This window comes from Cavia porcellus, unplaced genomic scaffold, assembly GCF_034190915.1.
Source record: "Cavia porcellus strain 051 isolate PalLab524CR breed Dunkin Hartley unplaced genomic scaffold, mCavPor4.1 scaffold_49, whole genome shotgun sequence".
In the NCBI taxonomy this organism is placed as follows: domain Eukaryota; kingdom Metazoa; phylum Chordata; class Mammalia; order Rodentia; family Caviidae; genus Cavia; species Cavia porcellus.
Genome location: NW_026947532.1, coordinates 137,369 through 162,615, shown reverse-complemented (window position 1 = coordinate 162,615; position 25,247 = coordinate 137,369). Strand labels below are relative to the sequence as shown.

The following is a 25,247-nucleotide window of genomic DNA, read 5'->3' as shown; positions in this document are numbered from 1 at the left end:
AGAAACAGGCCATGAGATTTCAAGAGGCTAGACTTCCAGGTGCACGGGTACCAGACTTGGGCCACCTAGTACCTTCCCCATGGACATAGGTGCCCATGGGGTCCCTTTCATTCTCAGGCAGAGGACTAAATGGGAAGCAGAGGCGGCCTTGTCTAGTGCTGTTTATTGAGTCTGACATCAGAGGCAAGAAAAAGCTGCCATCAGTGAGAAAAGTAGGGAATGTGAGCTGAGGGTGAGGGCCTGGAGTCCTGCAAATAACAGTAGTTCCTCATCCTGGACGTGCCTGACAGTGCTGGGCACAGCAGGGGGGGGGGCTGGGAGCCAGCTTGGCAGTAGGACAGAGGGCATCCCGGAACTCCTGGTCACGGTTGTGCCACCATCCAGTGGGACCTGGCCCTTGCCACTGGCCCCACCACCACCTGTCACCATTCTTGGAGCCCTTAACCTGGAGAGAGACGTGGCCCTAATAGGACTGTTTCCCAGGTCAGCGCATCCCAGCCATGGGAAAGAAGAGGGTGCAGAATACAGGCAAAACTTCTGGGTACTTCCCAGCTCCTGGGCACAACTGAGGATCAGAAATAAAGGGCTGGTTCGCTTCGGAAGTCTGAGAGGTCATTCTGACTGGCAGGTGTGAGCTGAGAAGAGACAGAATGCAGCCACTAAGTCTTGTCCAGGCATCACGACCCCCACCCCCACCAGATGGCCCTGAGGCTGTGGGTGTCTGGCCTTGGTCTGCCGGACTCACCATGACCTCCTTCGGCGGGAGCTCCACCTCACTTGGGGCCTGCACTGGGGTCTGTTCCTGCCACTTGCTGAAGGCCATGGAATGCTTGGGAGTGTAGCTGGACAGGCCTGTGGGCCAAGGAACACACGCAGGGACATGTGGACAAGTGGATGAGTGGCACAGCTCTATCCATCCTCAACCACCCATGCCAGCAGGTGGGTACTCACCTGACTTGCCATCCAGAAGCCGGGAGCTCTCGGGTGCTACACTGCTCACGAAAGTGGCCCGGGGCAGGAAGAGGGAAAAGGGCTTCTCAGTGCTGGGACCTTCCTCCTCTTCCTCTTCTTCTCCTTCCTCACCTTCCTCCTCCTCGTCCTCAGCATCCACCTCCTCCTCCTGCACCAGGGAGCTCTCGGAGGGGTACTCAAAGGTGGTCTGCAGGCTCTTGTCATTGAAGGAGATCTTCATCTGGGGAGAGAAGCACATCTGGCACAGGCCCCCTGGCCACCTGGGTACCTGGGTGCTGAGGGGCACCTTCAGCTCCCAGGGCCCTGCGTGGGGGAGGAGATTCCTCCACCTGGAGGCCTGGACCACCCATCCTCCCTCTCACCATGATACCATAGCTCCTAAAGACAGATTCATGTTCTGTCTTTCCAAGTAGGAGTCAGTACTCTGCCAGGGGCTTTAGGGGGCAGGTGCCTCGAAAGGCACCCCCATGCACGATGACTGCTTTCACAGGCTGATCGATCCCAGCCCTGCTGCCCACTCAGCACCTGCATCCAAGCGAGTCTTCCCTTCCTACGGCAGGCAGGACCGGGGAACTGTGGGTGCCCTCACTCAGGATCCTTTCCTTCGACCTGGGCTGGAGGGGTGAGCTAGAGGCCAGGCCATGCTGAGGCTGGGCTGCCCACAGGAGCAAGCACCCACTGCCTGCTCAACATTTTCAGCCCAGGCATAGCAGGTCGGTAATGAATATGAGCAGCCACCACCTGTGGCAGATGGGAACAGCTCTGCCGGGGCTCGAAATATTAAACTCCTGGGCACAGGACACCAACAGCCAGCTCAAGTTCCCCTGCCTCCCTGGAAGGAGCTGAGGCAGGAGTGGCCCCAGGCAGAGAACCAGGGCAGCCCATGTGCAGCAGGAGAATGTGGCCTGGCAGGAGAGCTAGGTCTACCCAAGGCAGCTAAGGTAGAACAGGGCACCAAGGAGCCTAGCACAGGCCATGGCCCACAGGAGCAAGTCACTAGCATGAAAGGGACATATTCCTGCCCCATGTCCCTGCCCACAGTGAGGGCCATGATGTTCCCCACCAGGGAGGGGCTGTGCGGTACCTGATCACCTGTAGTCCCCATTCTGAGATACAGCATTTGGTCCTATAGCTGGGCTTTCTGCATAGATGGGCAGATGGTGAGGCTGCTTGGCATAGAAAGGTACACCACTGTCCCTTGCCCTGTCCTGCCTTCTAGCACGGCCACCTGGTCCTCCAGCTGTGGTCCCATGGGAAGCCAGGCAGGGCAGGGGCCAGAATGGTGGAGGGACTGCCAGTGCCTACAGGGATGCAGCTGCTCCAGGCAGCTTAGGGATGGTGTCACCTAGTCCTTCTAGATACCCAGGAGGATTCTGAGCAGGAAGGAACTGGCAAGCCCCATGGTGCTATTCCTGCTGATCTCAGCCCATCCCCCCTCACCAAGCTCACAGGAAGGACCAGCTGCCAAGGGCTAGGCGGATTAGTGTGCCCTCATTAGTCCACATGACCAGCTCTGTGCAGGAAGCCGAGGGGACTGGGCACACGTGGGCATGGAGCCTGGCACAACCAGGCTGGGTGAGGGGTGTTGCTCATGGGCCATCTGTCCCAGCTGCCACCCTTGTCCCCTCCCCCTCAGAGCCCAGGTCAGTAGGTCACAGGACACTGTGTGACTCATGCTACTGCAGTGAGGCACAGCCTCCAGACCCCTGATGGAATGGGTGTGTGTGTGGTCAAGGATCGGGGTTGTACAGGCTAGTCACTAGCCTCCAGGGGACTTTGCCCGTTGCACCAAGCATGCGGGAAGGTGGCAGTAGAGCCTAGACTTTCACAGAGCCTTTTTGTTTTCCTGAAGACCTCCCTGCCTGTGCATGTCCAGCTTGGGTTACTGAAGGGTGTCTACCCTGGTCTCAGGGCCAGGTAGCTGGGCTCAGCCTGTCTTGCCACCTGCTGTTTTCCATCCCCCACTCAAAGTTTCCATGAGTGACACAGCACAAGACCACACCTGCCCAGCTGGGATGGGCACAGCTGCTTGATCCCTGAAGCACACTGGCTAGAGCAGGGGCTACACCATTCCTGGGGTCCCTGGCTCCAGAAAGACCATGGGGGCATCTGTGGGAAGGGTGGGGGAGGAGCCTGGGCATCACTTGACAGGGAGGGAAGTGGGGGGGGCCTACGAGCCCAGCTGCTGAGTGGCAGGAGGTAGTGGCCCTTAGGTCTGCAGACAGGAGGGGGCCACAGAAGTTAGGGTAGAAACTCTGCTGAGGAGAGTGGCAGCTCCAAGTGTTGAGAACTGAGCCTTGGGTACATGGGCAAGCTCTGGGCAGAGGAATAGGAAGTGGGCAGGGGAAGAAGCAGCCAGACAAGCAGGAGCCAGGCCAGGTGGCGCGCCACAAAGAAGAGAGGCAGACAGTGCCCAATCCCACGGGAGCAGTGCAAGGAGGGCAGGACAACTCACCTGCAAGGAAGTGGTGTGGGGGTGGGGCTGCAGCAACCTATAGCAGTCAGCCCAAAGCCTGGTATGGAGAGGGGCAGGGCACCTGGCTCCTATGCCCTGCCAGGCGGCCTCCCAGAACACAAGTTGGGAAGGCAGCCCCCAATCTAGAGCAGGGCTGTAGTCCTCCAAGGGCACAGAGGGATGTGATACCCTCTCCTGAGCTGTCCCTTACCTGCACCCTGAGAAAACCATCAGCCCCTCCCCACACTTCCCCGGGTACAGCCAGCTACAGGGGTACCCAAGGGAGCCATGGGCCCAGTCTACCCAACTTCCCAAAGGGGAAGGAAAAGAAGCAGTGACCCGATCACAAGCTGGTCGGAGCAGCCAGGGGGTCACCCTGGGACCTCATCCTGGGACTTCACAGCAAGGGCTGCAGCAGGAGGGATACAGCAGGAATGGACTAATGGTGCCCTACTTTGTGCCATGCTCAAGAGGCAGGGAGTCTCAGGCCCACCCTCACTCAGCAGGCACCCAGCTCTCGCTGGGCAGGGCAGCTGGTGCACACACAGGCAGGACATCAGGACCAGCAGGCTGTGTGCTACTCCGGCAGGCCCCTGCCCAGGCTGCTTGGCTGTTTCAGGCATCCTCCATCTGGACCCCCGACCCCTCAGGCTGGCACAGACACCAGGGCAAGCTGCCAAGCCAGGGCTCGCTTCTCCATCTAGGTCTTGCCTCCCACTACTCCTTCTGTTCCTTTTGTGCTTGGGCCCTACCCTGTCCTTCTCATTCTAATCCAGCTACAAGTGACCCAACTGCTCTGTCCCTTCCTTGTGGGAGGCAGGATGACCAGACTCTCAGCAACAGCCCTCACGTCTCAAGAGAAGCCAGGTTGATGGTGGGTGGGCAAGCCAGGTTAGAAGCAGGGCTCCAGAGACAGGAATTCAACTCCAGCCTGACACACTCCATGACCACATAAGCCCTCGTCTCCTCATCTACATGAAGTGCACTGCCATGGGGACGGGCTGCCTCCTAGACTAGCCAAGGCCAGGATCAGGAAACAGAGAGGAGACAAAAGGGAGAGAGGAACTGGAGGACTGGCTAAGGAAAGGTTAAGGCCCCTGTGCAGGTCATCAGGGAGGCCCACCAAGGCAGATGGAGCCAGCAGGAGGCCAATGTCTCTACCTGAATAAGGAAGATAGTGCGGGCAGGATGGAGCAGGAAGCAAGAAGAGGGAAGAAGCATCAAAGAGGAGAGAACAGAGCCACCAGGCATAGTCACTACCCTGCCTCCCCAAGAAAACTTTGACAGGGGAAGAGATGGCTGGAGGGATCCTCAACAAGTGGGCTCAGAGGTGTGCCACAGGTACCAAAGAGGCTACAAGGAAAGGCACTTGCCTCTTCAGCAGCTGACGGGAGTCATTTAGGGCTGGCCTTGGAATTTGCCCCAAGGACAAGCACAAGTCCAGGAGCAACAAGGAAGAATCTGAAGAACGCTTTCCCTGTGCCCAGAGGGTTCTAGGTTGCTGGCCAGGGCTGGCCAGGAAGTATGTGGCTCATGGGGCCTCTGGCTGGAGCCTCTAGCCAGGAGGCATTGTCAGTCCAGGGTCCCTCCTGACCAGGCTTGGCCCACACCACAGTGCCCTCCACATTTGCACATAGCCAGGGCCTGCTGAGGGGAGCTCTAGAACTGCCTGATGAGCTATGCTGCAAGTGCCTGAAGGTGGGGCGGGAGTCTGCCTCAGGGTAGGGGTCACCTGAACTATGCCACTGGCCTCCTATCCTACCCCCAAGCCCCTCTGACCCCAGCCACCTGCACAAGCCAGACCAGGAGAGGGTCAACAGGCCCAGATTGCTCCTTCCAGCTGGACCCACAAGGATTCTGGCCTTCCCAGCTAATTCCAACTGATACCATAAGAACCAGCAGTAGGCTGGCACTGCCTGGCTGCTCCCTAACTCTGTGAGGTACATAGTGGGGCCACATCCCCAGGCCCCAGGGCTCCAGCAGAGCTTGATCCTGGCATAGAACAAATAGCCTAGTTCTCTGGTCACTGCAGAAACCCTCCGCTGTCAAGTTAGGCATCCCGGGAACAAGGCTACAACTACCCACAGCTCCTGCACCTGCCACTCCATTCACTCCAGCCAGCAGGAGGCTCCAACTACCTCCCTCCTCACACTGACCTTCTTTCTCGAAGAACCAGCTTTGAGGAGACAGGACTTCTGCAGGGCCAGGTAGCCACCAATCACCTCAATCTCATGCACAGTGGGGTAGCGCTTCTTCAACGTGATCTTCAAGGCAGTCTGGGACCCCAAGGGGCTATTGGGCTGTTCTTCCTCACCATCCTGTGGTTGGGGCTCCCCATTGGTGTGACTGAAGTGTAGCTCCTGGAGGGACCCCGGCTTCCTCTTGGGCACCACCGTGAATGTGTTACTGCCCCGGTGCTGAAGCTCTGAGATGTGCCTGGGCTGGACAGGCTGCGGGTGATACTGGGGAGGCAAACCAGGCCCTGAGCAGGGCAGTTTGGCTTCTTGGGGGGCCTCCACCTCCGAGTCCACTTCATCAATGAAGGTGACAGGCAGTCCTGGCCTCCCAGGCTCCTGGACATTCTTGCCCAAGCTGGGAACTCCCAAGCCCTCAGCAGGCTCAACTTCAGCAGTAACTGGGAGGAAAGGGGGTGGCGAGGATGGCCTCTGCCACTTAACAGCCAGGTCTGTGAGGGCAGTGGCTGGCTGTGGACAGCCGGCATCTACACCCCATTGCCCCTCTACCCCCAACGGGCTCCTCCCCAGAGCAGATGCATCATCCTCTCCAGGTGTTGGTTGGGCCCCAAGCTCCTGGCTTTGAGAGGCCGCTGCTCCCTTTGGCAGCTGCACAGACTGCCTCCCTTCGGGAGGAGGGGCTTCAGAGACTTTCCACTTGGGGATGAACATGAAGGAGTTTCGTGAGTTTGCACGGAGCGAAGCCAGGGCACGGGCCTGGGGATTTCCCAAAGGGATGGTGTCCATGTCTGGCTTGGGGATGGGCTTTATCTCAAAGGAGTCGTTGGCGCTGGTGGCGGAGGAGACCCACTGGCGCTGGTTTGGAGTGGCACTAGCAGGGCTGGGCACGTGGGCTGGGAAGACAGGGGACGCAGCTGGAGTGGCACTCGAGGCCCCGGGACTGGGGGGCGGGCGGAGGGGGGGCTCCCCGGACTCCACCTTTGGCTTCCATTGGGACTTCCATTCGCCCGGCACGGCTGCGGAGGCCGCGATCCTGTTGGCAGGGCTGACTCCGGGATCGGGGGCGGCGGTCCCGTTGGGGACTGGGCGCGCGCCGGCGCTGCGAGGCACGCCCCGGGGATGGACGGTGAAGGAGTTGCTGCTGGTCTTCTGCAGGAAGTCACTGCGCCGGGCCCCGAGGCCGGTTCCGCCTCCGGGACGCCGGACATCACAGGAGGCGTTGCGCTGGCTGGCGCGGGAAGCGGGAGGCAAGGGCGGCGGACTAGGGGGTGAAGCTGGCGCGGGGAGTGCGGGGGACGGATCCGGGAGCGCAGCGGGCCGGGAGGCGGACACGCGCAGGCCAGGGGTCGGCGGTGGAGGCGGCGCGGGCCGGGCGCGCTCGGGGCTGCCGCGGCGGCGCGGCGCGGCAGTCGGGTCGAACTTCTCCAGCAGGCGGCTGACACGGCCGGGTGGCGGCGCCTCGAACACGAGCACTTCGGCGGCGCGGATGCCGGCGGCGGGCTGCGCGGTGGGCGGGAAGCCGGGTGCCGACTCGATGATGAGGATGTTGTCGGCGCGGATGGTGCGCACGCCCGGCACGCGGCAGTACAGCTCCAGCAGCGGCTGCGCCGGGCGCGGCCCGCGCCGCCGCTCCGATTCAAGCCGCATGAACGGGTTCTCACGTAGCGGGCCCAGGCTCTCAGCCAGCACCAGCGGCTCCGCCGAGCCTTCGGGGGTTGCGCAGGGGGCCGAGCCCGCGCCCAGGGCGGCCAGCTTTGCCCGCCTGCGCTCCAGGATCTCACGCTTCCAGGCGGGCATCGCGGCGCGAGTGCCCGAGCCTGGCCGCGCCAGGCCGGCCATGCTGCGGACGCGGCCGCCGACAGGACTGCTCGGACCGCAAGGCCAGCGGCGTCGGTCAATGGCCAAGCCGGCCTTCGCCCCGCGCCACGCCCCCTTGAGCCACCGCCCATTGGGCGAGAGCGCTCGGGCGCCGCCCCACCTATGCAGTAGGTGGAGGTCTGTGGACATATCGATTGGAGGACCTCGCCTGGGTTCCGCCCTCCTGAGGTCATTGGGCCACGCCCAGCGCAGACCGACTTCCTATTGGGGAAGGACTCAGACACGCCTCCGGCCTCGCGCAACTCTCCGGGTGCCCATTTCCGCCTTTTCGATCTAGGTTCGGGACCGCCCGAGGGGAGGAGCCTGGCACGATCCCGGCAGACCCCTGGGTCCAGCCGCTTAGGTGACCTTGGCGAAGAGGCACTTTTTTGTCGCTATGCCTCTGTGGCGCTGAAGGTATCCTCGCTCCCGTGGGTTTGGGGCAGGCGACACCAGATTCACACTTCGGACCCAAACCGTGCTCCCACCTGAGTCCCCAAACACCTTCGGGCAGGGAATGCAGGGGTCCTTGGGAAATAGAAAAGCCGCTTCTGAGCCCCGTCATGAGGAAAGTTTCCCTGAGACCAGGTTTTTGTTCAGCTCCCATACTTGTGAGTGAGCTTCTGGCGCACACCCAGCTACCAGTGACCCACCTTCGACATCTGCCCTCAAAGGACCGCACCGCAAGGAAACGTGGAGGCAGAGTCTTGGACTGCATTCGAACAGGAGGAAGTGTGGGTCCGATTGCCAGACCCTGGACCGAGCCTTCCACTTCGCTGTCAGGCTACTGGGACTCTTGAACTCCACCCATCCCCAAACCGGGTGGGGAGTGCCACTGACCCTGAAGGCACAGCCTCCCAGCAGGCTGGCAGGTTTTAAACCCAGGGTCACTCCAGGCATGGTTGTGCACCCCTGTAATACCAGGGAGCCTGAGGCAGGAGGATTGCTGTGAGTTTGAGGCCAGCCTGGGCTACAAAATAAGTTGAAGGGGAACCTGAACTACACAGTGAGACCCTGTGTCAAAAAACAAACAAAGCCCAGGGTTTCTTCTCTGAGGGAACCTGCACAGTGCTCACATTTTTTCTTCCAGCGCAGGGAAAATAAAGAAATTGATTAGATCCATGAGAACAGGAAATAGAGGCCACAACACAGGCATCCCCGTAATCTTCCCGTACTTGTCCTGCAGCCTGTTAGGTGCCCAAACTACTCTTCTCAGACCTCAGGCCTTCCAGAGACTCAGCTCAAGGGCACCTGGGTCTCTGCAAATACACAGCAGGTTAAAAAAATATATATATACACAGCAGGTTTTGGCTTGGGAGTACCCTTCTTGGCCTCTATATCCCACAGCAGTCTGTAACTATCACTGCCTTAATTCTGTCTAATCCTTGCTGACTCATTACACTGAAGAAAATGAACTGGATCTCAGTCTTCCAGAAGCCCTTCTCTAGTAACTTTCCAAAGAAAACTTTTTTTTTTTTTTTGGTTCCGGGAATCAAACTCTTGACCTCACCCTTGTCAGGCAGGTGCTGTGTGCTGAGCTATATTCCTGGCCCTTCAAAGGAAATTTTTTTAAATTAAATTCTTTCAAAGGAAACTTTTTATGTTCATCACTTCTACACAAACCAGAGTGTTGAATTCCAAATTGGCAAGACAAAACAAAATCTAAACATAACATTACAATGAAAGCCATATTGTTAGTCAGGCTGCTAGAAGGGCAGCACACCTGTTCTACAAATGGCTAGACAGTAAATGTTTAACAGTTTTGTTTTCTAGGGGACTTAGCACTGTTGAGAAAAACTTGATTGTCACAAGTGAAGTAATACTGGTATTAGTCACTTCAAAAGATCTGAGATCTTTAGGACATTCTTCCCTACACCCACACTAGAGGATGATTCTGCTGAGACTGAGAGACTTTGTACTCTGCAGGACACACTTGCTCTCAGTCACATGTTCATGTTTTCTTTTGTTTGTGGGGTTTTTTTTACAGCCACTTGGGTGGGTTTGTTTACTTACTGATTTACTGCTTGTACTAGTGATTGAACCCAGGACCTTCACACTGAGCTATGTACTCAGACCTTTTAATCTCTTTCATTTTAAGACAGGATCTTGCTAAATTGCCCAGATTAGGATAAAATTTACAACACAACCTTCCCAGTTCAGCTTCCCAAGGAGCTGAGATTGTGGATGTTTCACTGTGTCTACCCATAGCCTTTAACCTTATAAAAATAAAATTTAGCTGAGTGCCATGGCTGTAATCCCAGCTACTCAAGAGGCTGAAGTAGCAGGATCGCAAATTTGAGGCCAATCAGCCTGAGCACCTTTGTCTCAAAAGAAAAAAAAGGAACGGGTATGTAGCTCACTGGTAGAGTACCCCTGGGTTCAATTCCCAGTACTGAGGGAAAAAAATGTAAAAGCCATCTTTAGCTTGAGGCGTTTACAAAAACTGGCTTTAGGTCATTGTTTCGTGCTTTATAGGGTACCACTGAAGCCCATTAATGACCACATGCTGGCAAGAAGCCAAAAGCTCTAGTGTCACAAGTGCCACTCCATAAGTCCTCAACTCCAGACTCAATTGTCTGTCCTCAACCTGGGAGGTGGAGTTACCCATTTCTCAAAGCAGATTCTCCCAAAGTAGTCCTCTACCACTCACTGTGCTCCAGCAACACTTTCTGGTCCACCTACATCAACTCTGTAACCAGTTACTACACATAGGAGGGACCATCTCAGCATGTGTCTCATCCAAGGCTTGAAAGGTACAAGCAACACCTTTCAACACCTTTCAAGAAAACATTCTCTTATTTTATTTTCATCTTAGCAAATGTTCTCATTTGGCACCTGACACATCAAACCAAAGACCTCAGGCCAACAAACCTGGGCCACTCACAAGCTCCCATCTGCAGTTCTCCATATCCACCATTGGAACACCTGTTGTTATCTTTGATACCCTGAGGAGTCCTAAATCTGTCTCAGTTGTGCTAATGGTGCTGGCCACAAGGTGGTGGAAAAGTCCATGAAACTGTAATCTGGCACAACAGAATGCTAAGCAATGCCTTGACAGTTGAGTTCTCTTCTCAGGTGGCAGATATCCAGACAGGATCCCATTCATTCTCTTATTTAACACTTTCCTGTCTTTGCCTTAGAGGAAGAAAGGGCTATTTTCTCCCATAACACAGGGGAGAAGATAGAAGCATTGCAGAGCTCAACCATCTAAGGAGCTATATATAGTTCAGATAGATGGAGCAATGAGCTCTTAGGTTACTGCTGCTGATTGGACAAAATTCCGAAGACCAGCTTTGCTACTTTTGTAAGGGATCCACAGAAAATGCTCAAAGCCCAACACATTCAATTTCCAAAGCAGTTTCCAAATGGCCTGGGACTCTTCCCAAGATCTCAGTTCAGGATTAACTACTCAAAGCATGAATAACAGGAAATATTTCAGGAATCAAGGCTGCTCTGTTTAGTCCTGATGAAAAATCTCAGACGACTGGCATAGGAAAACTGGATACTCAGCCGGACACAAGCAGGCGCTGCCTTCAGACCAAAACCTCTCCTCCATATGGCTCAAGCAGGGCCGCAGGTCCAGGACCAGCACTCTAGCTGTACAGTGCGAGCTCTCTGGCCCCCGCCCAAAGCTAGTTGACGCGACAGGCACGGATCATGAGCAACTGCAGGAGAATGAAGACTGGAGATGTGATCAGGCCAAACCAGAGTTCTCGAGTCTGCTCTACCAGCTTCTGGCACAGCAGCATCTCAAAGACGAACTTGAGGCTAAGAACAGTGAGCACCCAGAAGAGACGCAGCACAGCCAGCCGCTTCTCCCCGTCTTGGAAGAGGCGCACAGACACGATGGTGGTGAAGTAGGTGCTGAGCCCGTCGGCGGCGAAGAAGGGCACGAACACATTCCACCAGGAAAGGCCTGGGGCCAGGCCGTCTACGCGCAGTGCCAGCAGCACGGAGAACACCAAAAGGGCCAGCAGGTGCACGAAGATCTCAAAGGTGGCGAAGCCCAGCCACTGTACCAGCTCCCGCAGTGAGAAGAGCATGGCGCTGGTGGGGCGCGGGCCAGGACCCGGCCGAGCGCGCTCCCAGCGAGGCCGCGCTCTCTCCGCCCGCGGAACTGTCCGGCGCACGCCACCGCTGTGAACAAGGGGCCTCGCCTGCCCCGGCGTGCCGCCGATCCCCAGGCCCCGGCCGGTGACCCAGTACTGGCCGCCTGTGGATGCCTGCCACGCCCAGACGCCATGCCCCGCCGGCGCGGAACGAGTACGTCACTTCCGGTCGACAGCGGAAGGCAGAAGGCCGCGCGGATCTGCGGCCTGGGTCACTGGTGCGTGGTGATGCCGAGCCTTCAGATGCTGGTACTCTTCGGCAGCCAGACTGGCACTGCCCAGGATGCGGCGGAGAGGTTGGGCCGCGAGGCCCGGCGCCGACGGTTTGGTTGCCGTGTGCAGGAGCTGGATTCGTATGCCGTGGTGAGGCTCGGTGGCTTGGGCGGGAGTCGCTGCTGGGGAAGAGGAGACTTGGCTCCAGGGTGGCCACTCACTTTGGGGAAGAGGGGCGGTCGTGTCGAGGGGATCCTGCTCATGACAGCCAGAGCTCTTACTTTTCTGTCTTTTCTTTGAGGCGAATCTGATTAGGGAGCCCCTGGTGATATTTGTTTGTGCAACTACTGGCCAAGGAGACCCCCCTGACAACATGAAGGTAAGGCTGACTTGATATGGCTCCCTGCGTCCTAGCCCTATTTTCACGGCCCAGAAAGTCCAGGAAGCACTTCAAGTCGTTGCCCTTGGCACATTAGAAGTGGTTCAGATACCTTCAAGTGGAGCTTGGGGCTCTGGGGCTCCCTAAGCAATAAATTCTTAATGGCCACTAAATAGCCTTGGTCTCCATTTTAACCCTTTTTGTGTTTTTCCAGTGTATGTAGGACTTGGTGTAGCTCTTGTGTAGTGTATCTCCAGGCTGTGTAGCCTTCAGAGAATGTTTTTAAATTCTCTGATGAACTTGAACACACAGGTATTCCTGGCACTGTGTAGTGCTGGGGATCCAGGTGTGAACCTAGTGGCCACATTTTCAGCTGTCTTACAAGCGTACAGGAGAAACATCAGGGCTCAAGGACAGTTACAGTATCAGGAAATGCCTGCTGCTAGGGAACCTGCTGGACGTTGTGGGAACCTGGGGTCTCATTCAGAGCTTTCTGGAAGGAGTGTAGGCTGAGTCCCAGTGATGAATGGGGGCTGGGTAGGGCAGGTAGAGCTGCCTGTGCAGAGGAGAAGGATGTCCTGACCTATGTGAAAAAGAGAAAGCAGTTAAGGATGGCCAGGCTAAGGAGAGCATCAAGGAGCCGGAGGTGTAGGCAGGAAGCCAAGCAAGATCCAGGGAGCCTGATCAAGCACAGTAAGGCAGGTGGACTGGAAGTGAAGCACTGTGGAAACCAAGTAAACAGAGTAACGCTCACATTTGGGCAATGCCACCATCACTCTGCAGGGGATGAGATGACACTAGAGATTTACAGCCCAGGCAAGAATTGCTAGTGCTTTAAGCCAGGGTAGTGGCAGAAAGGGCAAAGTGGACACATTCTGGAGAAGTTAAGGAGGTAGAGTCAACAAAACTGGTAATTGAAGGCATCTGAATGTGGTGTGATTTGGAATCTGGGTCAGATATTTCTAGCAACATAAAAGAGAAGATGTGAAAAGGCCCAGGCACAGAAGATGTCAAGAGAGATGTGAGTAGGTATGCACCTCTAGGAAGACCTTGGGGCCAAAATCCAAAGGTGTGAGGAAAAACCTCTCCCTCAAGGACCCTGCCTGCATCAAATTAGAGGGCGGGCACATGGCCTAGGAGTGGAGAGGAAGGGCACACCTTGCTCAAGGTCAGGGACAGGAAAGTGGGTGTTTCACAAAGGGCTGCAACCATCAAAGCTGCATGGAATCAAATAGGATGAAGCCTGGGAGTCATCCCTGGGATTGTTGGTTAAGAGTAGTTTCCTGGCTCATGGGGTGAGAAGCCAAGTTACCTGAGAACAGAGAGTTAGTAGGGAAGGTCTTCTGAGGATGTCTGAATATTTAAAAATTCTGGCTGTGAAAGAGCTAAGGAGTCCAAAAGAAGTTTATAGAATGGTAGAGACTCAGCATGTTCAGTGTTGGTAAGGGAAGGACAGAGAGAAAGAGGCTAAAAATTGAAGAATGAGGAAAGGAGGGGATGCGTGGAGCACAGTTGGGGCTCTCCTCAGATAGAGAGGGACAGACAGTGGGTGACTAGGAGTGCAGGCTAGAGGTGAGCGATGGAATGGAAAGGTGCTAGCTGAGGAGAAGAGAAAGGATGAGACCCTTCTTGGGTGTGAATTACACAGAGCTGTCAGGGCAGCCAGTGACACCCAGGTATGACTCACACTGAGGTGTGATGAAACTCAAGTGGATAAAGTCGGGAAGAATGTCAGGGATGGGCACCTCACAGAGGAAAACGAGAGTATTGCTAACTGCCTTTCCTAACTGCCGCAGGAACTGAGGCTCCTTTGAGCAGCTGCAGTCCAGTAGGACTGGACTGGCAGCACAGATGAGGGACTTTGAAAGATCAGAGGATGTGATTGAGAGATTCTCCAAGGGGTATAACAAAGAATAAGATAGAGGCCAGGGATTCAGTTCAGTGGCACAGTGCCTGCCTGGTATGAGGTCATGAATTTGATTCCTGGTACAAAAAAAAAAAAAAAAAAAAGAGCAAGGTGAAAATAAAAGAGATCAAAGCTCAAAGATCAGCTGGGCATGGTTGTATACACTTATGCCACATCTGGGAGGTTGAGGCAGAGGGCTTGCAAGTTTGTGCCTAGCCTGACTTAGTGAGACTGTCTCAAATTAAAAAAATTTTTTTTAAATGTATGGAGGATTAGCTCAGTGCAGTGACCCTGTGTTCATTCCCAGCCCTATGTTTGCAAAAAACAAAATGTCTCATGCTAGGAGCCTCAAAATGAAAAAGATAGCAGGAAGGAAATTATCAAGAAAAGTAGCAAAATGTCCCAGAATTGAAGGCTGTGACTCCAGCCTGGGATGTGGCCACATGTCTGAGAGGGGCATGCTGAGAAGGCACCTGCTGAGGCACACTCTGTGGGTCTAGCTCTTGGGGACAAAGAGCATGCCCAGGTGGCTGCTGGGACTGCAAGGCAGCATGAGAACTGGCGCTGGCTTCACAGCAGCAGTCGCCAAACCGGAAGACTGCAGGGTGGGCCTTAGAGGCAGTCTTCTCCCACAACACTGCCCATGAGCCTGCTTAGTGCCTCCAGCAGGCTGGGCAGAGGCTTCTCCCTGAGCCCATGGGCTTCAGGAAATGAGGCCACAGAAGAAGGAGAGGTTGGCTTGCCAGCTGCCAGCACGGTACCAAAATGGCATAGGCCACCCAGGGCCAGTGGGCAGTGCTGGGCACCGATAGTGCCAATATGGCCTTGCTCATCTGATGGGGCCTGAGGGTGTCTGCTGCTGCGTCTGTCCTTGTCTGCAGAAAGCCCATGCCAGGCTCTAGGAGGGAGGTGACTTGATGCCTCCTATCATGGAAGGGCCTCTGTGCTACCAAGGAAGGTGTGGGAAAAGAGTGCTCTAAGCTGGGAACTTCTGGTTCCATGGGTGGAAAGGGATGCATCCCAGGCATCCTAAGGCTCAGTTCTTAGGTCTGGAAATGGCAGCTCAGGTAGATGGAGGTGCGGGTCCTCAGGGATCAGTGGGCGGAGCAAGGAGGGAGGCCAGCTGCACCAGAGGGTTCCAGTGATGGCACCCAGCCCAGAGGCATGCCAAGGGCCCAGGCTGAGTCTGAATCAGAATGAGGGAGATGGCGGCCCTCAGGCCCAGGTACACCTGAGGAGCAGGTGTACAGTCAGCCAGGCTCATTGGCTTCCCAACCTCTTTGGAGTAGTGTCTTTTTTTCTCCTTCGTAATTTATGTATTTTCCCAAGTTTTTGTCTTTGTAATAGAATAAAAGCCAGTTTTGTCATTTCGGTAACAGGCTCTTAGGGAGCAGGTGGGCACTATGCCCTGGGAAGGAGTCCTCACCTGCCATGTGCAGGCCTGAGGCTCAGCACCCACCTCTCTGCCACTTGGGCCCTGGCCACCCTGCTCCTGCCTGGCGCCCTTTCAGGCCTTTGACCAGGGGGTTCCATCCTGTCTGCCCCTGTGCTGAGACCCGTACATCCCCACCCCAGACAGTGAGGGGCTGGCCCTGAGCCAGGGGCTCTAACACAGGCTTCCCCTGACCCAGAACTTCTGGAGGTTCATATTCCGGAAGAACCTGCCAGCCACCTCCCTCTGTCAGCTGGACTTTGCCGTGCTGGGCCTCGGTGACTCCTCCTATGCCAAGTGAGTAAGGACTATGGGTGTAGGCTCCACATACTGACCATATGGGGTGGTTCTCAAGGGCAGTGCCCCTCCTCTGTGGGTGCTTCTGGTGGGCATGCTTGTCTTGCCGGGAGGGCACCTCAGCATCACATCGCCCTGTGCCCAAGGTTGACTGAGACCAGCCTGCTGCTGTTCCCTGCCAGGTACAAAGCATCCAAAGGTGCCATGGGAAGTAGGCCGAGGTAGACAGGTTACGCCTGTCCATCCCTACGGCCACACCTTGCCTGGCCAGGTTGGCCGCTGTGTTTACAGTGTCGGTATTTTCACAACACACAGCCATGTCCCTACGTGCTGTCACTTTGTGTCACTGCCTAGTAAATAAGGGGTTTGTGTTCAGGGTACAGATGGCATCTTATGAGGCACTAGCTGCCCAGCAGGATCCTCTGTCACTAGAGGAAGGCATAGAAAACAGGCAAAGGAGTGGCCTTGAGTCATGTCCTGCTGGGAGGTCTCTATCCTGGGCTATGCAGCCCTGAGGGTGAGAAATCCAAAGGCCAGCTTTGCTTTATAAACGAAAGGGAAATTGATGCCTAGGAAGATGTCTGACACCCCCTAACTCGAAGCTGTTAGCCAAGTGGTGACCAGGTGCCAACCAGGGTGAGGACTGACCAACAGGGCAGGACTGTCCCCCCTTACCAGCTGCTTCTTGGTGACCTGGGCCCTGGTGCATCCTGGGCTGCAGTGCAGGCCCCGCCCAGCCTTTCCACCTCCGCAGATTCAATTTTGTGGCCAAGAAGCTGCACCGCCGGCTGCTTCAGCTCGGAGGCAGCGCCCTCCTGCCTGCATGCCTTGCTGATGACCAGCATGAGCTGGGGTGAGTGTGGGCCGCAGGGCTTCCTCACAGCTGTGGGGGGTAGGTAGGCCATTTGCCAGTAGCCAACCAGTGTTCTCTCTCTAGGCCCGATGCCGCCATTGACCCCTGGTTGGGTACCCTGTGGGAGAAGGTGCTGGGCCTGCACCCGGTGCCCCTGGACCTCCCTGAGATCCCCTCTGGAGTCCCGTGAGTGAGGGCCCTGGGGAGTCTGCACATGTACCCTGGCCAGAGACCTTGCCCTAGTCCTCCAAGTGGGACCAGGAAGGAACCCAGGGCCTAATGCCAGCACTCCTAGAGCCCTTGGATGCTGCCCATCCCCCCGGGCCTGATGCTCATATCCTTCCACCCCGCAGCTTGCCCTCCACATTCATCCTCCAGCTCTTCCAGGATGCACCCAGCACAGTCCCCCAGGAGTCAGCCACATCCAGTCTGGACTCTTCTCAGCTCCCATCAGAGTCCCAGCCCTTCTTGGCACCCATGGTCATGAACCAGAGGGTCACGGGCCCCTCACACTTCCAGGACGTGCGGCTAATTGAGTTTGATATCACTGGCTCTGGCATCAGGTGGGGGCCAGCCTGAGACCCCTTCCACATGGGGTGCCTGGTACCTAGGGACCCAGGGCAGACAGTGGACCCAGGACTCAAGAGTCTGCATCTACTAGGGTGAGGGCAGCTCGGCAGCCAGAACCTCATTCACAAATCCCCCCACTGCCCTGGGAGCCCACCCCACCCCCGCCATACATCCCCTGCCCCCAGCCTGCCATCCCTCCCATATTGTCCCACACAGCTTTGTTGCCGGCGATGTGGTACTGATTCAGCCATCCAACTCAGCTGCCAATGTCCAGCAGTTCTGTCAGGTGCTGGGCCTGGACCCTGATCAGTGGTTTACACTGCAGCCTCGCGAGCCAGGTGAGCTGGGTGGAGCCATCTACCCACCCATGGCCCCACTGAGGCCCCAGCCATGACACCTCAACTCCCGTTGCAGGTGTGTCCTCTCCACCAGGGCTGCCCCAGCCTTGTTCCGTGTGGCACCTTGTGACTCGATACCTGGACATAGCCAGCGTGCCCCGCCGCTCTTTCTTTGAGCTCCTAGCCTGCCTGTCCCCACATGAGCTGGAGCGGGAAAAGCTGCTGGAGCTCAGCTCAGCCACAGGCCAGGAGTTACTGTGTGAATACTGCAGCCGGCCCCGCAGGACCATCCTGGAGGTCAGGACCAACCTGGAGGCCATAGGGTTGCAGGCAATGGATCCTAAGTTATAGGCCATGAACTCATGCTGAAGGTCCTCTGCCCAGGTGCTGTGTGACTTCCCACACTCTGCAGGTGCCATCCCCCCAGACTACCTGCTGGACCTCATCCCACGGATCCGGCCAAGAGCCTTCTCTATCACCTCATCCCTGCTGGTGAGGGCTGGGGCTGGGGTTTGCAGGCAGGGTCACCTCTGAGCAGGAGTTGCCTCTCAGCCATGGCACCCACTGTCCCCTCAGGTTCATCCTAACAGGCTGCAGATCCTCATGGCTGTGGTGCAGTATCAGACCCGCCTCAGGGAGCCCCGCCGGGGTCTCTGCTCCTCCTGGCTGGCCTCCCTGGACCCTGGGCAAGGTGACACCCGCAGCTAGGAGGAGGCAGCAGGGACTGGCCCAGCCCTCCCATTCTGCTCCATGCCTACATCAGGGCCTGTTGACCAGACCCATTGAGCCCCTTCATGCCACCTCCCTCCTGTGGCAGATCCTATCCGAGTGCCTCTGTGGGTGCGGCCAGGCAGCTTGGCCTTCCCGGAGTCCCCAGACATACCTGTGATCATGGTGGGACCTGGTACCGGCGTGGCCCCCTTCCGAGCAGCCATCCAGGAGCGTGTGGCCCAGGGCCAGACTAGTGAGTGCAGGGATCCCAGGCTGGGTCACCTCTGGGGCTGGCCCACAGGACCCCCAGCATCTGTCCGGCCTGAGGCCACCCTGCACTCCCCAGGAAACTTCCTGTTTTTTGGCTGCCGCTGGCGGGACCAAGATTTCTACTGGAAGGCTGAATGGCAGGACCTGGAGAAGAGAGGCTGCTTGACACTCGTCACAGCCTTCTCCCGGGAGCAGGTGGGTGTGCTCCAGGGTGGGGGTGGGGGTGGGGGATAGGAGGAGGGCCGCAGACTCAGCCCCACCACCGTGCAGGAACAGAAGGTGTACGTGCAGCACCGACTCCAGGAGCTGGGACCACTTGTCTGGGAGCTGTTGGACTGCCATGGCGCTTACTTTTACCTGGCAGGGTGAGCCTAGGCTCAAGTGGGTGCCTTGGGGGCCCTGGCCCTGCAGGATTACAACTGCACTGACTATCTGTGGCCTGCCCATCTAGCAACGCCAAGTCCATGCCAGCAGACATCACGGAGGTCCTGATGTCCATCTTCCAGGAGCATGGTGGGCTCTCCGGACCTGATGCTGCCACTTACCTTGCCAGGCTCCAGCGGACACTACACTTCCAGGCAGAGACCTGGGCCTGAGGGACCGCCCATCAGCCCACAGTCATCCTGATAGCTGTCCTGGGCCCATGGGTCAGTCCAGGGCAAAGCACTTGGTAGAGGAGCACCTCAACCCCCAGGCCTTTCCATACCCTGGGGGTCCTCAGCTCTAACACTGTCCCACTGGTTGCCCTAGGGATACCCCACCCTGCCCATGCCCTGCCCCACTGGCCTTGCCTGTGTCCCTGACTCTGGCACAGGACACTGCTATCTGCCCTGGGGATTCCCCAGCACCTCCTATGGCAGCTTGAGGTACCATGCTGCTCCCAGATGTCCATAGCTCCCACAGGTTTAGGCTTAGACCAGAGGCCGCCAGGACTCCCACAGCCTCCTAAATTGTGTGAAGAGGCCAGACCAGAGGCTGCCAGGACTCCCACAGCCTCCTAAATCGTGTAAAGAGGCCAGACCAGAGCCTGCCTCTCCTGTCCTAGAAGCCTTGGCAGTAAACGTGGCCTCTGGGCAGCTGTTCCCAAGTGTGTCATCTGTCTCTGCTTCTGGTGCTGCAGATGGCGGTTGCCCCCCACCCCAGTATCTGCACGGATGGAGGTTGGGCGCCTGCACTCCTGCCTTGCACATCTGCTCACCTGAGCCATCCTGCACTTGGGTGTTCAATATAACATGAACTCATGAATTCGGGGTCCCAGAGGCACCCCGCCAGGCCTGCCCTCCCTGTGAAGGTGGAGTGCCAGCTCTCTGCTGGCCCAGAGCTGTGGGAAATGATGGTGCCGCCCAGGCTTCCCTTTCCACCCAGGAAGGGGCGGGCAAGGGGTGTGGCTTTTGGTTCCCACCCCTCCAAGGCTTCAGCTCTGGGTAGGGCAACTCTGGCAGAGTGGCTGGGCCTGTGAGCCTGTCCAGGCCAGAGGCAGAAGAGCGTTTCTTTGATCAATTGATCAGTCACTGACTTGGCGATTGGACTGGGCTGGGGCTGAATGCCGGCAGGATCTCACCAGGAAGGGCTCCGTGTGAGCACACCACAAGACTCAAGGGGAGTTCCCGTGGGGCCAGAGAGTCCAGAGGTGCGGCAAGAGGTCAGTAGTCAAGGGAGCAGTGGGTGGTGTCCAGCCCCTTCTGGCCACTGAGGGCCACGCTGACCAGCACACCTCCCCCACAACCTCTGCAGCCTGGAGCCCCCACCCACTCATCCTAACTCCTGCCCTCAGGACCCTACTCCAGGCCCCACGGACCCTAGCCCTGGGCCTTCCAGACCTCTGTGGGCCTCTCTGGGTCCTGAGCATCTGGACTCACAGTGCCAGCCTCCAGTGGATGATGGGGGAGACATCGGGACCCCTCAGGGTGCTAGGACTGTCGACAGTGAGCCTCTGCTAGGGGCCACAGCCTCCGCCAGCACCTGGCTCCTGCCAGTTGTAGGGGAGCAGGTGGAGGACCATGGGCAGAAGGAGGAGGAGGAGGAATGCCCCATCTGCACAGAGCCCTATGGGCCCAGTGAGCACCGCCTGACCCTGCTGAACTGTGGCCATGGCCTTTGCACGGGCTGCCTGCACCAGCTACTAGGCACAGCCCCTGGCTCAGACCTGGGCCGTGTGCGCTGCCCTCTGTGCCGCCAGAAAACACCCATGCTGGAGTGGGAGATCTGCCGGCTGCAGGAAGAGCTACTTCAGGCCGACGGGCCCCAGCGCCCACCACCCCCTGCACCCCCCACTCCTCCTGGCCGCAGGCCAGGTCCCTGGGGCTCCCTCGAGCACCGCTACCAGCCACGCTTCCTGGCAGGGCCTGTGGGGAGCCGGGGTTGCCTGCCCTTCCTGCCCTGCCCACCCAGGCTGGGCATCCAGCTGTGGGCACTGCGAGATCGTGGTCCCTGTGCCCGCCGCCTGGTGCTGCTGACCCTCCTGGTGCTTGAGCTACTGGGGCTGCTGCTCATCTTCACACCGCTCATGCTGCTGGGACTGCTCTTCATGCTTCTGGACCGTGCCAGCCGCTGAGCTAGGCTGGATGGCAAGCTCAGGCTGGAGAGCCCAAGCTCAGACCCAGCCCTGGCATTCCCCACATCCCACACAAGGCGATGGCCTGGGCAGACTGCCCATTCCACCTGCAGCCCAGATGCAAGCTGGGCCCAAGGACACCATGCAAGGACAGCTGCTGGAGGAGACCAGGGCAGCAGGGAGAACTGTGAGCCAGGCCCTGTGCTGGCCATGGCCCACTGAGCCATGCTGCCCTCTTCTGAGACCCAGCTGAGGAGGGCAGCACAAATGGCTGACACTCAGAAGGAGTGTGGCCTCTAGATCAGGGTCAGTGTGTCCTCAAAGGTCAGGGGAGGGGCCTCCACAGCACATGACTGATCGAGACTCCGTACCCAGCCCGGTCAGGACCAGGGGTGACCCAAGGAAGCCAAGGGCTTAGCTGTGCTGGTTCCCAACACAAATCCTGAGGCCTTCACCTGCAGGATGCCACAGTCGTGGGCGAGTGGCATGTGACTGAAGTGGGGTGTGGAGTACTGCCTGGTACAGGAAGTGGCTCTCAATAAACATCAGTTCCTGACACCACTGTTACATGCCCTGGCTGTCCTCCCTGTTGCCGGGTCTCTACCATCAAGGCAAAGCTGCCCCACGTGGCAGTGCAAAGGTACCTTCCCCAAACCCTGGCAATTCAGGGTCCTAGTCCTAATGCTCACATGCATACAGGGCCAGGGGAACCGGGAGAGGGAACACCTGATTTTCCCCCGACACCACTGGCCAGAACAGAGGGCAAATCCTGTCTTTACTCAGCTATGCCAGCTCTGCACACTGGCCACAGCCTGTGGGCGCACAATGGCAATGCACTGAGACTAGGCCTTCAGGTTTTGTGCACAAACACAGCCAGACCCGGCCCCCTGAGCAGCACGCCCCAAACTGGCTCCAACCAGCAAGGCAGGGCCTCCCACTGGCAGCTCCAAGCTGGACACCATCTGGGCTGCAGCCATGGTGCCTACTGGGTCCAGCCCTCCGGAGTGAGCCTCAGTCCAGGGAACAGGTGCAAACTTTGGCAAAGAGTTTTAATGGCAGAGTTGGCTGCAGCGACAGTGCCACGCGGGGTAGGGCCACAAGCCATGATGGGCGAGGAAGGGTCAGTGGGCGACAGGGCAGGGCCGGGTCCTAAAGAAGCAATGGGTGAGGGCGGTAGCCAGTGGCCAGCAGGTGGATGCTACATGATGGAGCAGGCAGACAGCGGGTTCCGCACGTGGCAGGTGCAGGCAGCCCCACAGTACTGCCTAAAGGTCTGGTAGCAGCTGCCCTCAGGCTCGCCCCCCCACTGGCCCCCGGAAGGGGCGGTCAGTGACTCAGGCGGCAGGCGGCTCAAGATGGAGGTGTTGACAGCCAGTGCAGCCAGGCCGTAGTCGGTGAAGAGCACAGTCTCCCGGCGGCAGGTGGGGCAGGAGATGAACTTGTACTTGGGGCAGGACTCGTACAGGATCTGCAGACACTGCTCACACACCGAGTGCAGGCAGGACAGCACGCGGGGCCGGCGCTGTGTGACGTTGTAGGTGTGCCCGCAGGTGGGGCACTCCAGGGGCTCCCCAACTGCCGCCACCCCTGACGATGAGGAGCCCCCTGAAGCTGCCGAGCTGGGCCGAATCACATACTGATTCACGATCACCTCATCCGCAGGGGCCACGCGAGGGAAGCCCAGTTCCGAGCTGCCTTTGCGGGGTCGCCGTGGTAGGGGTGGAGTGTGGGGAGCCCCTTCCAAAGCAGGCATGTCCCCACCACAGGCCTGGTTGACAATGATCTCCGTGTCAGAGGGCCAGGCACGCTTGGGTGCTAGAGTGGGGGTGGGCCGAGGTGCAGGTGGGAAGCAGGGGGCAGCCGCTGGAAGCTCAGGGAACTTTTCAGGATGCACGATCTTCATGGCCTCCATCTTGAGGATGACATGTGGGCCCTTCAGGCAGGACATTAGGAGGCCCGGCCAGCCGCTGCCCACCTCGGGCCCAGGATCAGCCAGCATCCGGTTGTCTCCAGTCACACCAGACGTTCGGGTGGGCGGGGGCGTTGGGTGTGGGCGAGGGGGAAGGCAGGGGAGAGCATCCTCCTGGTCCTGCCCAGCTTGATGTGGACCCCGGCCACCCCGTGGACTCCTTGGGGCGGCTGATGAGACCTGGTGGGGCAAAGTACCCCCCAGTGGCCACGGCGGCCTCTCTGGTCCAGTCCTGGGAGGAGGAGGCAGGGGCGGGGGCGGGGGCGGCAGGCGGGGGCAGGGGGGTATGGGAGGCTGCGCTGGGTTTGGGGTCTGGCCCAGTCGCTCACCCAGGGTCTCTGGCTGCCGAGGTTGGCCAGGGGGCGCTGTGGGCGCTCCCCCTGCAGCCAGGGTCAGCAGTCCCCGGGCCGGGACATCGGGGCAGGCAGGGGCTAGGTGGGCCCCATGGCTCCAGGACAGGGCTCCCAGGGAAGGCAGCTAGCCTGAGCACCGGCTGCAGAAGGCCCCGGGCTGCAGGCTCCTCGGCGCGAGCACAGGCGAGGCCTGCACCAGGCCCGAGCTGCGGGCAAGAGGTGGCGTGAGCACAGCACCCGAGCACACAGCCCCGAATGCCCTCGACCCCTCCCTGCACAAAGGCTTGCGCATCCGACCTCTGACCCTGACCTCCGCCGCGGGGTCCTGACCTCGCGGGTCCGGCCCCTCCCTTCCCCCTTCCAGACGCCGTTGCTCAGACTCCCGCGGCCCGGTCGCGCCCCTCCCCCGCTCACCTGCCCCAGCCTGGCGTCCCCGGCTGCGCGCCGCCGCCGCGGAGGTTGCTTGAAAGGCAGGCCCCGATGCGGCGCCCGCCTTCGGCCGGTGGCTCGGAGGCTCCCGCGGCGACCCTGGTGATGGCGGGAGCGGGAGGTACCCAGGGGCGCGGGCGCGGGGCTCGGCCAGGCGGCGGCAGGTGCGTGCAAGCGTGGCGCGCTCTGCGGCGGAGGCGCGGGGACCGCAGTGCGCGCGGCGCCCGCCCGCGCCCGCAGCGCCACCCCCCGTCTGGGGACCCGCTCGGGGTCCGCGGGGCGGGGCCAGTCTCTCGCCGCCCCTGGGTCCGTTCAGAGCCTGGCTCCCGCCGCCGGGTCTCCCTCTCGGTGGAGAGGCTCCGGACCCCGCGCAGCGCCCGCTTTCTCTGCGCCCCTCCTGGTTGACACTGGATTTGGATCAGCACCCCCACCCAATTCTGGAAAAGAAACCTATCCTCACATCTCAAGACCCTACAATGCCCACATGGGAGGGGGGACCTGCGAGTGTCCCCTCTGCGTATGCCTTGCGCGTGCCCGGAAGCAAGGTCTCTGCTGCCCTCCAGGGGCTCCGTGGGTGCCTGAGTCCTCTGCGTCCGGCTGTGTCCAGGACCAGCCAGCTCAGAGTGATTACCACGGGAAGTTGAGGGTACCAGGGCTTGGGCGGAGACTGAGGACCCCGAGAAGCAGGGAGGAAGGGTGGAGCGCGGGCACGCGGAAGGCTGGGGTGTCCGGCGGGCCACGTGCTGGGCAGAGGGCCGCCCGCCGACTACAGTCACCTGCTTGGGCAGGGCGGCCCTGGCATCCTGTCAAGCACGCGCGCCCTGTCGCGTCATGCTGTGTGCTAACCTGACCCACCCGTCGGGAACCCCATTCCTTTCAGCTTCCTCCTAGCCTCTCTGGCCCAACTACACCCCTGCCTGCTGGAGCCCTGCCCGCCTCTCCTAGCGGGGAGGACCAAGGAGAAGCTGGTGACTGCATGCTGGGGGCCTCCAGAGTGCTATCCCCTGCTCTGCCAGGCCACCGTGCCATATGGCCACCCCTCTGCCTGCTCTGACCCTGCACGGATCAGGACAGCCCAGACCCCTTTAAGCCGCAGCCTCTCTATCCTCTGCACTGTATTCCTGGAGAGAAAAATCAGGGCAAGGCTGGGTGGCACCATGGGACTCTGTTGGAGCCCAGGCAGTGCCTGGGTTGATTCAGCGAGGGCAGCTGTGAGGGTTATGTCCTGAGCAGGAGTGTCTCTGGGAGGCGCGGCGGGCATGATGGGGGTACCTGGGGTGAGAGCGGTAGGAGGAGGCCGCCCGGGGGTCTCTGTTCACTAACCCTAATCCTAATCCTGAATAGACCGGCAGGCGCCCGGGGAGGTACCTGTCCTTAGTTCCCGC

The 25,247-nt window shown here is 58.8% G+C and overlaps 5 protein-coding genes across 7 annotated transcripts; 2 read left to right on the top strand and 3 right to left on the bottom strand.

Moving 5' to 3' along the window:
- Nucleotides 1-144: 144 nt before the first annotated feature.
- Nucleotides 145-8,908, bottom strand: Tprn (taperin). The gene is made up of 4 exons (XM_003473094.5): nucleotides 5,584-8,908; nucleotides 952-1,192; nucleotides 746-852; nucleotides 145-635 (listed from the first exon to the last, which is right to left on the bottom strand). Exons 1-4 carry the CDS (start codon nucleotides 7,627-7,629, stop codon nucleotides 573-575), a joined length of 2,457 nt encoding a protein of 818 aa, XP_003473142.3. The 5' UTR covers nucleotides 7,630-8,908; the 3' UTR covers nucleotides 145-572.
- Nucleotides 8,909-10,256: 1,348 nt separating this feature from the next.
- Nucleotides 10,257-11,522, bottom strand: Tmem203 (transmembrane protein 203). The gene has a single exon (XM_005005082.4). It carries the CDS (start codon nucleotides 11,520-11,522, stop codon nucleotides 11,112-11,114), a length of 411 nt encoding a protein of 136 aa, XP_005005139.1. The 3' UTR covers nucleotides 10,257-11,111.
- A 198-nt stretch (nucleotides 11,523-11,720) lies between these two features.
- Nucleotides 11,721-19,644, top strand: Ndor1 (NADPH dependent diflavin oxidoreductase 1). 3 transcript variants are annotated; one of them, XM_003473090.5, is made up of 14 exons: nucleotides 11,721-11,951; nucleotides 12,103-12,180; nucleotides 15,718-15,815; nucleotides 16,570-16,668; nucleotides 16,753-16,854; nucleotides 17,022-17,231; nucleotides 17,455-17,576; nucleotides 17,653-17,873; nucleotides 17,961-18,068; nucleotides 18,153-18,267; nucleotides 18,394-18,540; nucleotides 18,634-18,752; nucleotides 18,828-18,922; nucleotides 19,009-19,644. In XM_003473090.5, exons 1-14 carry the CDS (start codon nucleotides 11,721-11,723, stop codon nucleotides 19,151-19,153), a joined length of 1,890 nt encoding a protein of 629 aa, XP_003473138.2. In that variant the 3' UTR covers nucleotides 19,154-19,644. The 3 variants fall into 3 exon arrangements, with proteins under 3 accessions (XP_003473138.2, XP_063100114.1, XP_063100115.1); XM_063244044.1 differs by having other exon boundaries at nucleotides 18,394-18,752; XM_063244045.1 differs by lacking the exon at nucleotides 17,022-17,231 and having other exon boundaries at nucleotides 18,394-18,752.
- A 200-nt stretch (nucleotides 19,645-19,844) lies between these two features.
- On the top strand, nucleotides 19,845-21,672 carry LOC101787642 (RING finger protein 208). The gene is made up of 2 exons (XM_013155933.3): nucleotides 19,845-20,199; nucleotides 20,332-21,672. The coding sequence occupies exons 1-2, from the start codon at nucleotides 20,101-20,103 to the stop codon at nucleotides 21,109-21,111; spliced, it is 879 nt and encodes a 292-aa protein (XP_013011387.1). The 5' UTR covers nucleotides 19,845-20,100; the 3' UTR covers nucleotides 21,112-21,672.
- A 474-nt stretch (nucleotides 21,673-22,146) lies between these two features.
- Rnf208 (ring finger protein 208) lies at nucleotides 22,147-24,050 on the bottom strand. The gene is made up of 2 exons (XM_063244048.1): nucleotides 23,848-24,050; nucleotides 22,147-23,639 (listed from the first exon to the last, which is right to left on the bottom strand). Exon 2 carries the CDS (start codon nucleotides 23,108-23,110, stop codon nucleotides 22,310-22,312), a length of 801 nt encoding a protein of 266 aa, XP_063100118.1. The 5' UTR covers nucleotides 23,111-23,639; nucleotides 23,848-24,050; the 3' UTR covers nucleotides 22,147-22,309.
- Between the last annotated feature and the right edge of the window lie 1,197 nt (nucleotides 24,051-25,247).